Consider the following 18135-nt stretch of genomic DNA (forward strand, 5'->3'; position numbering starts at 1 on the left):
TCACATTGGTGTGGTGAGGCCTAACATCCAGCAGTGGACTGATGATTGTAGCCCGTAAAAGTACAGTCATAAATTCGCACTGCGTTCGCCCTGTGATGTAACACAAATCAATACGTGGCATGTACACACAGTGCATCTGAAGACACACTGTGCCCGATTGTGTGCATACGCACATTGGGTAAGTAATAGAATTGCTTGAATTTCCGTCACTGTGGTATGATGGAGAGCATACGAACCTTATCTCCAATAGTGATGCATGCCTTTGAATCCAGATCTCTTGGTGGCCTAAGCAGAGTCAAAATACAAATTTTAAACATATTATGAGAATTATAAAGTGCGCATACTACTACTATAATCACCCAGGAATGTCGTTAACGCTCGTGACGTCACTCCACGTCGACCAGCCCCCCTCATTAATAATCATGAACAGGTTACGTCCTCCACGTGGACACCCCCCCCTACATTAATAATAATTAGCGGGTGACGTCACTCCACATGGAGGTGACGTCACTCCACATCGAACAGGCCCCCTCATTAATTATCATGAGCGGGTGACGTCACTCCACATGGGGGGGGGGGCGAGGCGCCTCCTCCTCCCCCCTCCTCAGCTACAAAGCCAGAACCCTCACGTCACGCGAACTAAAAATAACGTCATGATGAACAAGGGATTATAACCTTTAAATTAAATAAGTCTGTGTCACCGCGGCCTTACAAATTGCACACGAATGGATGCACTGCAATACACCCGTCCCTTGGATGGGCAAAATGCTAGTTTTTAAAGACTTATTATAATTTATAGTAGGAAGAATCAAAACCCAACCTCGATCAAACGTCGTGTAAATATTGTGGCTTGGCTCTCCAACACACCGGTGTGCTGTGCTAGTGACGAATTGGCCACGTTCTGTTTACGTGACAACCCTTACTGGTAGTTGGCTGTGTCGGGTGGTGAAGGGTTTAACGACACATTTATAGATTTACGCGATCTAACACAAAAAGCCTCTATTATGGGTGAGTCTGAATCACTACTGTGAAAAATGTAACCTGTATGCTGACATAAAGGTGAGAGCTTGCCCAAAAGTTAGAAACACCACAACCCTCCCTCCACTCCATTACAGTGTCATTTTCACACAGCGCCGTCCACTTTACAGCAAGCACAGCTGTGGATTGCATTTGGCACAAGGTGGTCTCCTAATGACCTGTGATTATTTACATTTTTAACATCACTTACGAAGGCGTGACATGGTTTAGGTCATCGTTATGATCACCTTCACCGCCATTATCACCATCACCATTTGCCCGCACCTGCGATTAGCCACGGTTGGCTATGTACATACGTACGTACGCCATCATCCCTCGTCATTATCATCTTCTAGTCTCACAGGGCATCTCCCACGTACTGTGTTCACTTCTGCCTCCGCCTGGCCCCCCCCCACTAACATCGTCCAACACTGCCCGCTTCGACCACAGACATCTGCATCATCTTCACCATGCCCGCAGACGTCAGAATGGCTCAACAGACTTGACACTAACATAAAACCGTCGCTGGCCACCCCGCACTCCGCCATATGGAAAGAAGCGGAACTAAACTAAACTTTTTTTTATCTCGCCAGGTTAAGGCCAACTGAGCAATATAGCTGTTATATTCTTGGTTCTTTCGGTAAAGTCACGTAGAAGGGAAATAATGGATTTCACACCTAATGATGATTGCTTGTGTTGCAATCGAAACGTGAGAATTTTTATTGTTTTATTTTTATATTATTTTATTATTTCCCTTCTACGTGTCTTTACCGAAAGAACCAAGAATATGTATCCCTGCAGTCACGAAAGCTTTCAATCAAAATAAAGCTCTTCTTCAGAAGCAACCTGACCACAAATGAGAGCTCAACGAAGTGGCTTATCCCGTGTTGATTTTAAATGTGGAGGCAAAAACCGGAGGACCCGGAGAAAAATCCACGCGACCACGGGGAGAGGAAGACAGGCAAACTCCAAATGTCCAGGCGTCCTCAGGGTCGTGATCGAAGACACGACGACCACCTGGATACCAGACGAGGGAGTTTAACATCTCGCCACCGCCGGACGGCTTGCGCGTGGCAGGCCGACGGGGCAGCACTTACGTCGTGGGCGGCGTGGGCGCGAACACCTCCTTGGTGATGGTGAGCGGAGGCCGCTTTTTCACCTTGTGTCCTGCTGGCAAAACGAGAGGACACAGCATTTGGGGTTTAGCGACTGTACCGGAAAACCGAGTGCGGACACAAAACCAACCCCGGGGCGTGCTCAGCGCTGCAGCTGCGATCGCGGCCATCAGAGGTACACATGTTTAGCACGGGAGGCACGTTTTCAGGTTGCCAAACGAATGCATTGTAAGGTGGCACTCGTTACACACAAAGTGCTTGCCACAAATTAACCGCAATACCTTGCCGATGTCGTCAAGGAGCATCAACCGTCACATGGAATCCGGTCATCCTCGCAGGCCATCGAACAAAGACGGTCAACGCATCGCGCGCTTTCAAATGCGTTTCTGCAGCCGTCTGGAACGCTCTTCCTTCTGATATTAGGAAGCCACTGGAGCTATGCACTTTGCAATCATTAAGATTTAAAACTCATTTCTTTAGAACTGATTTTGGTGTTTAGTTTGTTGTCGTTCCCCCGCACCTCCGATTAGTGCGGTTGGCTACGTATGGTGTGAAAGAAGTTCAACATACAGACATACATACGTTTTAACACCTAGGCTTTTGCGACCAATATCATCCATAATAAAACAAAATTGGGGTTAAATCGCTTAAACACAACAGGCGACTGATGAAGCTAGTTGTAATCACTGGCGAAACGTCGTAATCAGTTTGTAAATGTTGTGGATTTGCTCTCCAACACACCGGTGTGCTGTACTAACGAATTGGCACATAGTGTTTATGTAACAAACCTCACCAATTGGCTGTGTTGGGGTGGTGGCGGGTTTAACGACACATTTATATTGACGTGACATAACCCCAAAAAAACCGTACATTATGGATACGTACATACAACGGACATCAATGCTGCCTCGCTTACTAGGTAGAGCAGGGGTACCCCCAACCCCTGGGCCACGGACCGGTACCGGTCCATGGCCTGTTAGGAACCGGGCCGCACAGCAGTACGAGGTGAGAGCGGTGAGTCCGCGCGCGGCCTGCCCCATTATTTTATTATTCACCGCTTTCATCCGTGCCTCTTTCCCGTACCGCTCACTTGTCTCAGTCACAGTTGTGCTAAGCCCACAAGCTGCTAACCCCTAGTAGCCAAAATGAGTAAGAAAACAAACGTCACTGGACAGCTTCTTTGAAAAGGGTGAAAGACCCCATGATGACCCCCCCCCCCACCCCGGTCCGTGAAAAAATTGTCTTCCACGAAATCGGTCCCTGGTACCAAGAAAGTTGTGGACCGCTGAGTTCCACCTCGTGGCTGTTTGGAGGCAGCCGCGGCCCCCACCTCTGGCCCAGGGTGGCGCGACTTCGACGGTGGCAAGGCGCGGCTACCACCACCTTTGCGTTGCCGTGGCAACGCAGAGAGGCCACCTCTGCGTTGCCGTGGCAACGAGCAAAGTGCAATAGGAGGGGCAATAAAGTATACGGGCGGCCATTAAACCCTCGTGATGTCCACCCAACTTGGCCACGTAGGGAAGAAGACACAATCTCTCCCGCTGCGCAAACACACGCCGTATGTTCGCTCCGTGTACGCGTGTTCTCTCTGGGCACGATTGCATAGCCGTCAACCCACACGGTTCACCCCGTATTCTTTCGGTAAAGTCACGTAGGTAGAAAAATAAGTTGGTTCAGAAGTTGGATTATATTTTTTTGTCCGCCTGAGGACGACCGCTTGTGTTGCGATCGAAACGTCGTGATGTATTATTTTTGTTTTATTTTTCTACCTACGTGACTTTACTGAAAGAACCAAAGAGAGTTTGTACAGTAAAATTTAGGTTTTTTTCAGGTCCATATGGCATACAGCCGTTTCAATACGGGTACAAAAAAGATTTCTATTTAATTGTCTTTCTCCTTTGCGATATGACTTTTTAGGATGAACTTTGAGATTAATAAGGGCACCGGGTGACCAATAAGATCTGAATTTGTCTGTAATAAGCGAGGCACTTACCACGGGTTGACAGGTATGCGATTGTGTGCACTGAAAATATAGTTGGTAGGGTTTATCAGGGGCAACGCGTTATAACTACATGTATTATTAATATTACCCCAAGTACACAAAGACAAAGGTCTCCCGTTTAGCCTGAACAGACTGTAGGGGCAAGTGCTGCTAACGAGCACCTATGAAGGCCAGAACGGTACTCGAGGGATATGTGGCCAGCACCACGCCCGACCGCCTTTGTCTCCCCAGTGGCGAGGTTTACACCGCACAAGGTACTCATTTGAGGCTGAGTCGACCTAGGGGAGGCCCAGGACCGGTTCAGATAATCGTCACTGGTGTTGACTGTGAGCGGGAATCGAACTCGGGTCGCCGGGTTTGTAGCGCAGCGCGCTAACCGCTACACTACCGCTCACCACAAGTACACACACACACGCTCCTACATCAGCACTTGCCACAGGCGTCTTTAAAGGTTATACAAGAGACGTTTGTCTTCATGGAGGCATGCCCCGTGCATTTAAAATTAAAATAATAAGTCAAAACTATTGCAAGCATCTGCCTTTGTCTGCACTCTATAGAATATTAAGTAATGGCATAATAAGTGTGCGTACTCATCCAGAAATGCTCGCGACCGCCAACATTTTACGTGAAATACGAACAGCAAAACAAACACCAGACATTCCACGACCCTTTGTTAATTGCAACAAACACATCCATACCTCGGCTGTGCCACGGGCTCGTGTACAGGTGAATATCTACGTCTCGTTGTGCAAGAACAACAACAATGTTTTAATTTGTTCAGAATGTCGCTTTAACTCTGTGCGCTCGCTGCATGTAAACAATCACTTTTTTTTCTAGAGCCATGACCTGACCGCTCGTGAGAGGCCTTAGCGGGCAATATAAATACTGGGAGCTTCAGGGGGAGGTGCCGGGGAATGAAAACACAATCCTGCTCGTCCCTGTGACCCCAGGCCTGGGTAGGCGTGAGGACAGAAGGTCCATGTGCCATCAACAACGGAGGGCCGGACTTGGCAAGCGAGCGATCCGTGTGCGTGAGTGAGCGGGTGTGTGAGTGGGTGTGTGAATGAGTGAGCGAGTGAGCGGGCAAGGGAGTGAGCGAGTGAGCGGGCGAGGGAGTGAGCGAGTGAGCGGGCGAGCGAGTGAGCGGGCGAGAGAGTGAGCGGGCGAGGGAGTGAGGGGCGCATGATTGACCCTGTGCACGAGTGTGCCAGGCTGAAAAATCACACGGCCCCTGCTCCACAACCAACATTGGCTCCAAGCCCTCTGTGATTGAAGAGTCAGACCGACTACAGTATTACCTTGTTGCAATTTGACTGAGATTAATATTACCCCTTCGGCTAATGCCACTACAACTCGCTCAACGCAGGCGTCCTCCTGCCCTAGGGAGAAAAAAAAATAAGAGGGGGGGGGGGTAAAGAAAAAACCCAACAATTTTATGTAATAGTTTTTAGTGAATTGAGTACTCTCTCTAAATTTCGCCATCACGCTTTGGCACGGTGGCCCGTCCCCACTTCATCGTCCAGAAATATTTTTCGTGCCGGTACGAAGATTTTTTTTAAGATACCACCACAGCTCTTGGCGACGGCGATGAATGCGGCGTTTTTTTTTTTCACGCATTCTGGTGCCGAACAGGCCGCTAATTCGATAATGGCCACGACGACAATCACAATAGCCCCCAGCTGCCAACAGAGAGGGAAAAAAAACCTTAACTACAGTACCTGCGCTTGTCCTAAAGTATTTTTTTCCTCCTAGCGTCTGCAGACGAGAGCACACAGAACCAGCTGTAGTGGCAAGGCATGCGCGGTGAAAATCTGAGCTGAGCCACGCGCACGCGTGTGCCCTGGCAACACGTGTTATTCATTCCATGTGCCGTCGCTCGATTTAAAGGCGCGCGGTGGAAATGATCACCAGAGTGGCTTTTAACGGAGAGAAGCCGTTTAAAAAGTTGACGTGTGCCAGCCATCGAATACATGTAATGAAAGATGTGAAAATGCATTAGGCCGAGAGAGAGATTGAGGGAGAGACCAAAGGAAGCAACACGTGGATTAGAGAAGCATACGCAGGTCAATGACATAATTTACAAGTGTTTGGAAAATCAAGTGAGTGGGGCTTGGGAAGGGTACGGTCGGTCATGGGATGGGTCAAGAATGATGGGAGTGGCGGCCAACGGACGGAACGAATCCAAGAGGACGTCCACCGAGAATATGGAGCGATATAATCAGCCAATGCATGGATGAGAGGTGGATGATTAAAACCATAGGATCGATCGTAAGAGGTGGCAGGGGCCTTGGATTTCCAATTTCACTTGCATTACACGACAACACCTGCATTACTAAAGCCTGCAAGGAATCGACCACTTACAAAGTCAACGATCGCTATCTTGAGTTTATTATGACAGTATGATGTTAGTCTGTGCTCCCTCAATGGAAGAGGGATATCAAAACGACACGAACTCCCCTTTCCTGAAGCCCTCTCGCAGACAGCAAGACGTCCACGATGGCATTTAGCCCCTGAACATTTCACCGCACTTTCCAATTATGCACGGAGTTGGCTACGCACAGTGAGATAGAAGTTCAACAAACGTACAACACGCGCGAGAAAATAATTACTCTGCTCGTTTACCCAATGGAAAGCCTCACCGAGTCAGCACGACTCCCTTTCAGGAGGGCCCTGCCAAGTTTTGCACAGTTCGGAGGCGATGATTACCATGTGTATATTCCCAACAGAGTTATATAATTTATGTTCATCAACTAACGGCCCTAAGCCCTGTTAAGCACAGGAGCAATATTTATCAGGTGGAAACATCCACGGCGAGGGATTAAAAGTGCAGAGGGTCGACTCTCGCTGGTGAAGTACGCGACGTCTGACTTGGTGTTCTTGTTGACTTAACAACAATGGAAGCCGGGGGTAGAACATTTTTGGCAGCTTCACAAGAGGGGAAAAACGCATTACAGTGTTGTCTTACATGTGACCCCGACTAAAGTTGGGCGACTTCAGCCACCAGAAAACCCGAGCTGATATTATCTTTTGGTTATGTAATCTATCGTGAGGTCGCACCGGCATGAAACTCGCGAACAACCACTGAGGAACTCGGTGTTCCAATAGCGAGCACCGGGTGTTGGTTTTTTTTTAAAGAGCGTTGGACCCATTACCGAGGGGGGTTATTGCTTTGACACTCAAGTGCTGTGGTCGAAACGCGTACAGCATTGCTCGCAACGTGCTGTCCGCAACAGAAGCCGGTGTCCCATTAACGCGTCTGCCTCTCTCCAGCGTTTCAGGGCAGTGACAGCAAAAGCAACCTCCACCCCCCCCACCCCCCCCCCCCCAGAACTCCGTGGTATTGGGTGCACTGGCGGTGCCATGGGCAATAAGTCAACTGCGCAAAGGCTTTGGAGCTACCTACCCCCGCCCCCGCCCCCCCAAGGTCACTCAAGGGGGTGAGGGGGGGTTCATCGGAGTATTGATAAATATTCTTATGTTTTTTCGGTAAAGTCACGTAGGTAAAAAAAATTTAATAAAAGTAAAATTAAAATAAAATAAAAATCACGACGTTTCGGAGGCAACACAAGCTTCTGTCTTCAGGTGGAACCGTCACAGCACGATTGCTGTATCAGCTATCGTGCTGTGTATCAGCTATCGTGCTGTGACGGTTCCACCTGAAGACGGAAGCTTGTGTTGCCTCCGAAACGTCGTGATTTTTATTTTATTTTTATTTTACTGTTATTAATTTTAATTTTTTACCTACGTGACTTTACCGAAAAAACCTAAGAATATGAATCATTGCAGTCACGAAAGCTTCAAATCTAGAAGTATTGATAAAAACAAATTCGGGGTACACCAAAAACGAACTCGTCGCCACATCACGCCCTGCAGGTGTCCAATGCCACATTTCGCCATTCGTTTCCACTTTCGTCTCCTCCGCCTTGCGTCGTCAACATGCTCAGGTAGCACGTGGACATCTTCCTGGCACCATTCTCGGATGTCGTCGAGCCATTCGAAAACGAGCACCGATTCTTGTAAAATAAAAAAACGCACATCGTTCTTCAACAGGAGGGCTCAGGTGGGTGACGCCGGAGGCCATGTGTCCCCCCCCTCCCTCCTCTGCAAAAGGATCAGCCCCCCCACCCCCGCTAAAATTCCTGTCAATGAAGCGATGGATGGGTGGTCACGGACTTTCCTCACATACGCAAGTGGGCGAGTGCCGGCATCAGACAAAAAGCAGATGGTGTAAGTTGCTCATTCCGTCTGGCGTTTAACGTGTATTTAAAGTGTTGCGGTTAATGGTGTGCCCCATTAGACACCGAGACCTGCTCGACCCTCCACGAATCCGTCTGAAATCCCAGAACCCAATCAGGGATCGCAGCGAGACTACTGGATGGCGCGGGGGTCAACTGAAAGACCGCCGGCGAACGCTGCGGAGTTCTGCGGAGTTCTGCGGAGGTTCTAAATAAGTCTCATCGACGACCCCCCGCCGTACGCTCCGCACGGCCACAATCTGCCAAGAAAACCGCGGTGCTGTCAACCGCTTCAGAACAACACTGGCAGAAGGTCACGGGACAGACGCAGCAGGTGCCATGGGTTGACTGACTGAGATGACTGGCCGAAAACACACACATGCAAAAACGTGCACATGTAACTGATATTCGCCAAACATCCCAATTCTAAAAAACAAAAATTGCCAGCAAAAATACATAAAATTTTGTAAACAACCAGAAAAATATTAATAATGCGCTAACCTTAATTTCGGAAGGAACTATTCTTTAACCAGGCAACTTCAAGGGAGCGTTCCATTGCACCGACTGTAGTACGAGCATAGCATTAGTATATACACAGTACTGTGGTACAAATACTATGTACAGTGGCAGATACTGCAATGACAAATACGTCATCATCCTCCGTCTCTCATGTTTATTCACGTGCAAACAACTGCAATCTATTAACTTACTGATCTTACAGGCTTAACGTTCACCAGTTAGACTCTAATCAGAACGAACAATCGATATCAGCGGCCCGGCTTTGTTGTCACGAACTCTGAATGCGGGGGAAAGACCGGAGTGCACGTTTCATTTAAAACTTGACGAAGGCTTTGAGAGGGGAGCGGTGGTATAGCGGTGAGCGCGCTCCGCTACGAACCTGGCCACCCGGGTTCAATTCCCGCTCGCGGCCAACACCGGTGACGATTATCTGAACTGGTCCTGGGCCTCCCCTAGGTCGGCTCGGCCTCAAATGAGCACCCGGTTCGGTGTGCAGTTAACGTCACCACTGGGGAGACAAAGGCGGCCGAGCGTGGTGTTGGACACCCACCCCCTCGTGTACCGTGCCCGGTTTTCATAGGCGCTCGCGAACAGCACTTGCCCGTTGCAGGCTACTACTTTGTCTTTGCTTTGGCGTGAACAATCTTGGGTCGAGGTTGCGAGAGACCAAACAGACGGGGTGGCAACAGCAACAACAAAAACCCTCTCCCCTGGCTTTATTAATAACAGACTGAACAAAATCAACTTGGGGGTGGTGGTGGTGGAGGGGTTGGGGGGGGATTTGCAGAAAACTGCCGCGCCCTGTGCAGGACCTTTTCCTGGAAATGGGCGTCGGTTGTGTATGGCGAGTATTTATACCCACGCACACAGCTCCAGCCAACGAGCACAACACCATCACCGGGGCCTCCCTCTCTCCCTGTGCGTGGTGCTGCAGCAGCAGCAACACTGGCTCAGCTGTGCCCCGGGCAAACTCCACTTGCGATGATGGAGGTGTGGGATTGGTGCTGGAGGAGGAGGGGGGTGGGGCGTTATTATAATACATTTGAATTATCACACCAAAACTAATTACTCCCGGATTATTGAAAATGTCGCTTGAACGCCTGTGAGTTTTTTTTTTACGTTTGGTTGAACGGCTCCAACCGACTCCCGGAACAATGCCGTCCGTACGATATAGATGTAAACTATTTTTTTTACCAGCTTAGTGCCCCCCACTGAGTTACACAGCTCTTTTTCAGAAGTAACGTGGCCATCGCAAATGATAGCTCAACGAATCGGCTTATCACGTAGAAATGTATAGCGGCCAAACACTCTATATGTGGAGGTGAAAAACCGAAACCCGCGGAGAAAAATCCACGTGACCACGGAAAGAACATACACACTCCAAATATACAGGCATCAGGGTTGGAACCGAACCCACGACCTCCTGTATACCCAGCGAGACATTCAACATCTTGCCACCGTGGTACACGTGACGACGTGGTGTGGTGAAGTATGGTTAAATGACTCACCACGACAGACAGTCACGACACAGGGAGGTTGGCACAGATCTGGTCCAGATGTCTTGTGACCCCCCACTTAATCGACCCCTAACATTTTCTTCCTTTGCATATTCGTTTATGTTTCATGTAAACTTTACTTGAAAAATATAAAGTTTTAGAGTATAAAACGGGGGTTCCAAGACATCTGGACCACCCTGCACACGTGACTTGGATGTTGCAGGCCCTCCCCCCTCACCCTCACAATTCAATGAAATTGTCACGATTTGTGGTGGCAACTTGATCGAAGGATAGAGTCCTTCAGATTATGCATGCGATCGCGCGATCGTTAAGATTCGATTCCAACCGACGACTCGTTCCATTGTTACATCCCCAAAATGGATGGCCAATGTCCTCCGGGCCAAACCGCTCCATGGTAACACGTGGCACGCAACGGAACAACGGCAAACACCGCATTCATTGCACACTGCCCCGTGTACTGCATTGTGCTCGTCGTCGATGGGCTCAGAGCAAATACATGACTTGTTAATACCACCAGAGAGATGGCGACACTTGAGCTATGACAACATCTTTAAATGGCCAACCAGCGAATTACACAATAACCGTATTTAACAAGTACGTTTATCACGTAGTTGCCATTGTATAACCCACGCACACAAATTTGTATAGCTAAATAACTGCCTCCTCTTCTTGGTTCTTTCGGTAAAGTCATGTAGATTGGGAATAATTATTTTATTATTTCCATTCTACGTGACTTTACCGAAAGAACCAAGAAGATGGATCCCTGCAGTCACGAAAGCTTTAAATCGAAATTTAACTGCCTCCTGTAGTGGAAATGGATTCTGCGTTGGCGCATGGCCTACGTACAAAAGTCTATGATGTTTTTAAACCAAAGTTTGGGTTCAATATTGATTGATCAGATCTCAAAATGAATCATAAACTTTTTCAGTGATCAATCACTAAGGCCCCCTTTTAAAACGGCATTGTCAGTGCTTGTCTGCAGATGAGTATGTCTCTGAGGACACACGCGGGAACAGAGGTGAGATTAATATCCAACTATTTCGGGGTATTCGATTCATGGAGAAATTGACCCTAATTGGTGGGGTAAAAATACTCGATTCATTGGATAGCCGGGCTTCAAGGCTTCGTCTATAATCTCCCTTAGGACAAATCAAAACCCGGGCCCACCCAACAAAAAAGTTCGAGACAAACGGATCCCTCATTAAAACCGAGAATAGCATTTCAGATTTTTTTTTTTTTAAGCGAATGTTTATCTTCAAACTTTTTTTTTCCTCTTTAAAACAACAAAAATCCGGCTAATTGCGTTTCAAACATGCAACAAGAGGTATCTGTTAAGAGGCACACCACGGCACGAAACAGCTGCGAGTTTTTCGTGGTTTCGAGAGGAAGAATTGCCAGCCAGCGACAGTCGCAGAAACCCCCAATGGGACCCCACTGCAACCCGCTTGTCTGGGTGGCGGCCGTAGCGTATATTTGTGTTTTTGCATGGCAGGTTTGTTCCCTGTGTGCCGGAAAAGCCCCCCCCCCCCCTCCCAAAACCCCTCAAAGGGTTTGCAGAAGAAGAAACATAGTCATCTCGTCTCATGCAAGTGCCCCCCGCCCCCCCGTGTCCACACAATTGTCTGTCGTAATGCAGCAACAACACCGCCCTCTCGAACATTCCGCTAAAAAAAGGAGACAACGCGGAAGAAAAGATCGGAGCCATCCGATCAATTTTGCAGCGTCGCCCGTGTCACGCAGGTCCCTTGCAGCAGACCATCCCTCGCTAACATTCTGCTAAAAGGGGGAATGAACATCATTTCCGAGCCACAAAATACAAACTCGTTGTGCACATTAACACACACGCGCACACAATAATTAAGACACGACTCACTTTGCTAGACACATTAACACAGCAGCGTTACGTGGATGTGTGTGTGCGTGTGCAGACACCATCTGCACGCCGTTAAAAATAAATAAACATCATCCCAGAGTCGAGTGCTTTATTTCATTAATTTAAGGTCAATGGGGCCAAAAGTATTGCGAACTTCAAGACCGTCTACAGATATTAATGTACCCCCCCCCCCCCCGTTCGCCGCCGCCGCTCTGTCTGACACACCCAGTGACTCATGCGGCGTGAATGATGTGACAACGTTCGCTTAACCGGAGTGCACCACAGACGCCACACGCTGTCGTACTACGGGGGCACCAACACACACACACACACACGGCCCAACGATCCCAGCAACAACAACAAAAACGCCGAGCAACGCAGTCTCAAGCATTTATTGCGCGTGTGTTTGTCACCTTTAGGGCCCTTCTCTCTGTTCATGTCCCCCGTATTATTATTTTTTCCACCGGTGCCGTATTTGCGACCGCGCATATCGTGAATTTGCATGCTGGCCTGGAAAACCCCCAGAGGGGAGGCGGGGAGGGTGCAATGCTGTGGGCCCATTACCCAAAGGTTTGGCACGTGTTGAACGTGCGTTTAGAGTATTTAACATTATTTTCTCTGCTATACATTTCCAAATGGAGAGCCACTTTGTTGAGCTATCGCACGTGGCCAGGTCACTTCTGAAAAATATGCTAATAGGTCAGTGGGCTTTAACCTGGGAAAGTACAAATCGTGTAGTTTTATTTGTATCTTTTACCCTTCCTATACTTTGCACTCGTATCGTGTTTGTGTGTCGCTTGTTGTTGTAAAGTGCCCCGACTGGACATCTGTGAAAAAGAGCGTTATAGCTTATCGGATTCCTCCAGTTTAAAAAAAATATTCAGATTCTGACTCGTAAATGCTGATCACCAAACCGAGAGAGCTGGACTGCGTTTCAAGACTCCTTTAATACAATTTAATAGTAAGGTCGAGTGCAATTATGCATCAGCTCTGTCCATTTGATGAACCAATATGAATTGAATGTTCTTCTAAAGTTGTATTGTTATAAGGAAGTTTCCCTATAAAAAAAAACTGGACAAAATATGTCAAATGGTAATTCAAAAATTGGAAATAAAAACCATAACAGAAAAAAGTTTAAGTCCAAATATGCAACTGCGTTTTTGCACTGGCAGTGTCCCGCCAGCTTGCAAATCAACAGTTACCTTCAGAGGACAAATTGCCGACCTGGAAAGCGTTACAGAATCCACGCACGCGCGCGCTTATGAATTTCCTGTACATCCTTTTGTCAGGAGGGCCCCTCGCTTCTGGATGTTTGGTCAATGTTGTACCAATAATTTATATACTTGGTGATGCTGTTGCTGCGTTAGCAGTGATGCACAAGCACAAATAATAACAACAAACTCACTGAGGTCAAGAACACTGTCGCCTATGCCTACACCACCTGGCAAGCCCCTGGGTGGTCACCCGCCATAGAATAACGCAGACTCAAAACTGTTACTTTGAATACATTTGGTCCACGTGCTTAACAGCGGCCCGGTTGTAAATTGATACAACAGCAAAAAAAATATTGTTACAAGTCGGTAACGAAAGTCCGGCTTGTGGCCAGAAATGACTCATCCGTGTTTGATGTATAATCATGCCAGGTGAGGGTGAGCGCGGTCAGGTGCGAGCACGTCTCGTGAGTCACCACCGACTGCGGGCCAAACCAAGCCTGGCACGGCTCATAAATAAAGCACAAAGTGGCAGGCATTGTCTCCCTCCCTACATGGGCAACCTTCTTCACCTCCGCTGGCACAACTGGATGTGTGTGTACACATGTGCGCCGTGTGTGTAGGGGAGCGGTGTTGTGGCGGTTAGTGCTACGCTGCTCTACGATCCCGACGACCCGAGTTCGATTCCCGCTCACGGCCATCAACACCAGTGACGATTATCTAAACCCAATCTGGTCCTCCCCCTAGGTCGACTCAGCCTCAAATGAGTAGCTGGTGCGGTTTGTAGTCATCATCACCACCGGGGAAATAGAGGCTGCCGGGCATGCTTGCTGGCCACCCACCCCCTCGTGTGCCATGCCGACCTTCATAGGTGCTACTCGCTAAATGGCACTTGCCCCAACAGTCCGTTAAGGCTACACGGGTGGGGGGGGGTCTTTGTCTTTTGTCTGTGCGACACACTCTTAAAACACATGCTGCTGGAGAGCGGCCGGTGATTAATTACTCGGCGTAAACCGAGAGGGGTTCCTATTTATCAACTCAACGCCCTATACTTAAGCAACGCTCCACGTGCAAGAATAACCCCCACCCCACCCCCCATTGATCCCGTGCACCACAAACACCCTGTTGAGGCCAAGCCAGTGGGCCACATTTAGTAACCAACACATTGTAGACAATTTCTACACAGGGCGCTACATCACTCGTTGAATGTTTATTTTTTCGTATTAAATCGCCACGACGACGACGACGACGCCGTGGTGTAACTTTGCACGCACCCCCCCCCACACCTCCTTCGTATCATCAATCAAGTTGGGAATCTGACACAGGCCTTTGGGACCTGGCCCACCAAGCTTCGTCCCTGATGCTCGTAGGCCTGGGAAAAGAAGTGGGCCTCCCCCATATAAGCCCAGGATTTAGGTTGTGTGCAAGTGAAAACATTAAAGCCATCCAATTGCCGAATTGTCCTCAGCCAGATTATGGGACGATCCAACTGTAGTACCTTATTTTTTTTAATGCGCATTGCATTGCAGCATAGCCCTTATTATAAAATAAACGTTAAGAAAAATGTAAAAAGGGAGAGAGAGAGAAGGCACTCAGGTGCTTTTAAATGCAGCTCAGTTTCTTGGAAAAATTGTTTCTTGAGTGCCGGGTGACTTCATACGCGAAACTATTAAGCGGGAATTGTGACTCGTTTGAAGAAAAATGCCGAGGAAAACAATGGGGCTCGCTCAGTTTGTGTTCACGTTGCTTTGACGACTCGGGCGACTTTGACGGGGCGAACGCCTTCCACACACGCGCACGCACACACACACTGAGTCCGTGCGCGGCGTTATATCGGCCGTTATGTAACCGCGTAATAAAATCGCGCTCTGCAAACTCTATCCCCAGAAAAATGTGCGACATCATGTGACCGCCATACCCCCAAGCAGTCCGGAGCAGCTCAAAAAAAGCCACACGGGCACACGAGTTGACCCCATAATTCACCCGTGGGATGAAAAATCACTGCTACGGAAATGATGTGCGTAACTCGCCCCCCCCCCCCTCCGTCTACATCTACCCTGTCTCACGGAGTCATCTGCTCCCTTTGTGTTGCTATTGCACCTCATGTCACCCACCCATTTGCTGTCTCAAGACAAATGTATCATCCGTTATTTAAAAAAATATCTATAAAGAATAATAATGAAGACAGGAGCTTGGAACTGCATGGTCGATGTGTTCATGCACCGTATTCTTTATGAACTTAAAATGGGGATAAAGTCTACGCGACTTTACCGAAAGACCCAAATAATATTTCGAAAGGGATTTTACAAACCCGTGCCTCTCGAGTGATCCTCAACAGTACGTGACAAGAAGCATTCGAGACAATCACAGCCGAGACGCTGACGAACATCTGGGAATCTCAAATCGCGATGCGACTACGCGTGTCTCCTCGTGCCACGAGCGATGAGAGTCGTAGGATAACATCTTCATCTTTGTCGCTTTATCGCCCTAGTTCAAAACTTTTGCCCAATTATAATTCTTTCAAAGTAATGCACGATAACTTCACGCACCCCACGGTATGTTTTAAGTAAATGCGGCGTTTTGAAATGCATGTCATCTTATTTGTCTGTTTGTTTATTTATCCACGACAGCGTTATTTTTGTTTTCTGTTGGCACGCTGCTAGGGCTCACTCGATCGCATTTGCACGACGTCAATTCCCAGGTCTCCTTGAAACGTAGGGCTCGGTCAGCTCGGCAGGGCCCTTCAACACATTCCTCGACAAAGGACTCGTTGTTGCATCCAATTACCGTTTTATAGTGAGGCGCCGTGGCTAGGAGATGTTAACTACCTCGCCCGGTATGCAGGAGGTCGTGGGTTCGATCCCGACCCTAACGCCTGCTGTATATTTGGAGTTTGCGTGTCTCTCTACCCCGTGGTGGCGTGGATTTTTCTCCGGGCCCTCTCGTTTTTCCCTTCACATTTGCATTTGGGAGTATTTGGCTGCTGTACATTTCCAGGCGATAAGCCGCTTGGTTGAGATATCATTTGTGGCCAGGTCGCTTATGGAAAAAAAAAAGATCCGTATAGCTCAGTGGGCCTTACCTAGTATAGAAAAAGTTTACGTTAAGTACCGTAATCACGACGAAAATGTAAAATGTTGCTGTTTGCGAGTGCAACTTCGCGGCGACGATTACAACGTGGTGCCCCCCCCCCCCCCCCCCCGGCAAGCCCCAGTGGTTGCCAAAGTAAGACGTCTCTTCTCACTTCCAAGTGGATTTGCGAATTTCCCCGAGCGATGCTCACGAGTGCGTTCGATGGAAGTTCGTGGTTTCCGCGAGCGGAATTTGCCAACGCCCTCGTAGCTCTCGTGCAGGGGTTTTCAGCGAAATTTTGCGGAATTAATTTCGACACTCCGAAACTTCCCACGGCACGGGCTGAGAATGACAATCGTCGGGTCCGTTTGGCAAAGCTTCGCGCGATCGCTATCATCGTTGCACGGTTTACTTTCCTGACAAAGTGTTCATTGAAATAGCAATTGCTTCATTAAATTAGGATACAATATGTTGAGGTAAAGTATTACCTATTAAATCAGTGCTTGAGAGATTTTCATAGTTATTGCAATAAATTTTTCCTCATGTAACTCACATGCAGCATGTGCTTTGTAAGCGTGACAGATGGTAAAGTTTACATTGAGTGAACTGCCGTTAAGGAAATCTTTATTCGTACTATAAATTACAGCAAAGCACGAGAACAACACAATCCAGCGCGAAATTCGATTACAAAGCTACGGTCAACTGATATCGCATCATTCCGTACCGTGGAAAAATATTATATGGCGGCAGCCTTCACTGCAAGCGGCCTGGGGATTCCAACTGCAAGTTGCCCCATCCCAAAATAACCACCGTGTCTCGCATGTCAGGGTGGTGGCGGTAACTAAAAAACACTCCCCCACCACCCCCCCCTCTTCAAAAACCGTCCTCATTCACGCGCCGATAAACAGCGAAACCAGCGAGCGCACCACGCCACAACTTAGGGAACTGCAGGCAAAAGTAAGTGGCAAGCACAAGGGGAACGGACAAAGCGGAGGCAAGAGCAAGACGAATCTCAGCGATCAATCGATCGATCGATCGTAGAGGTGACCGGGGGTGTGGTGCAAAGGGGTCAGGGGATTGAACCCGGCCACTGCTCACACCTGGGGTGCGCGTTCCAGCCGTCCGCGATTGGATCCCAAGAGCGAGCGAGAGACAAAGTGCTCGGAAAGCGGCACTGCGAACGGTGAATCGGTTGGAGAGCTTGGTTTTGGTCGTGTCTTACAACGGATAAAAAAAAAATTGATGCTCGACATTTGTTACTTGATGGCCATTTCGAGGAGCGAGCTTCGGCTTGCAGAGAAAAGTAAAAAAAAAACAACGCCAGCATTGATGGTTTTCTGTTTAAATATTTCAGGTCTTATCAACCCTTTAACGAACAGGATACAAAAAAGGGGAAAAGCTCTGCATCAGTCATTCGGCGAACGGACGGACGCTGTCGCTCGCCGCTTGTGCAATTCTGCAACGTAATTTAATTTCGATGGCTTTCGCTGTATCGTGACTGCACCCACGCGCCAGACTCCGTGTGTGGAAACACCACCGGCAGCAATGAGTCGACCGGGCAGACTCCCGTTACC

The 18135-nt window shown here is 48.4% G+C and overlaps 1 protein-coding gene across 4 annotated transcripts in view; it reads right to left on the reverse strand.

Annotated features, from left to right (window-relative positions):
• LOC133340621 (dual specificity mitogen-activated protein kinase kinase 6-like) overlaps positions 1–18135 on the reverse strand; it is a 60285-nt gene that overhangs the window by 13193 nt on the left and 28957 nt on the right. For 2 of the 4 annotated variants that reach the window (XM_061548994.1, XM_061548995.1), the window contains exons 2-3: positions 2115–2184; positions 237–285 (exon numbers count right to left, since the gene is read on the reverse strand). In XM_061548994.1, the coding sequence (XP_061404978.1) occupies positions 237–285; positions 2115–2184 (119 nt within the window). Of the gene's footprint in view, positions 1–236; positions 286–2114; positions 2188–18135 lie in introns of all 4 variants that reach the window. The other 2 variants (XM_061548992.1, XM_061548993.1) reach the window with 1 other exon arrangement.

The sequence above is a fragment of the Lethenteron reissneri genome, chromosome 10 (genome assembly GCF_015708825.2).
Source record: "Lethenteron reissneri isolate LAM-NWPU_2019-01 chromosome 10, ASM1570882v1, whole genome shotgun sequence".
Lineage (NCBI taxonomy): Eukaryota > Metazoa > Chordata > Hyperoartia > Petromyzontiformes > Petromyzontidae > Lethenteron > Lethenteron reissneri.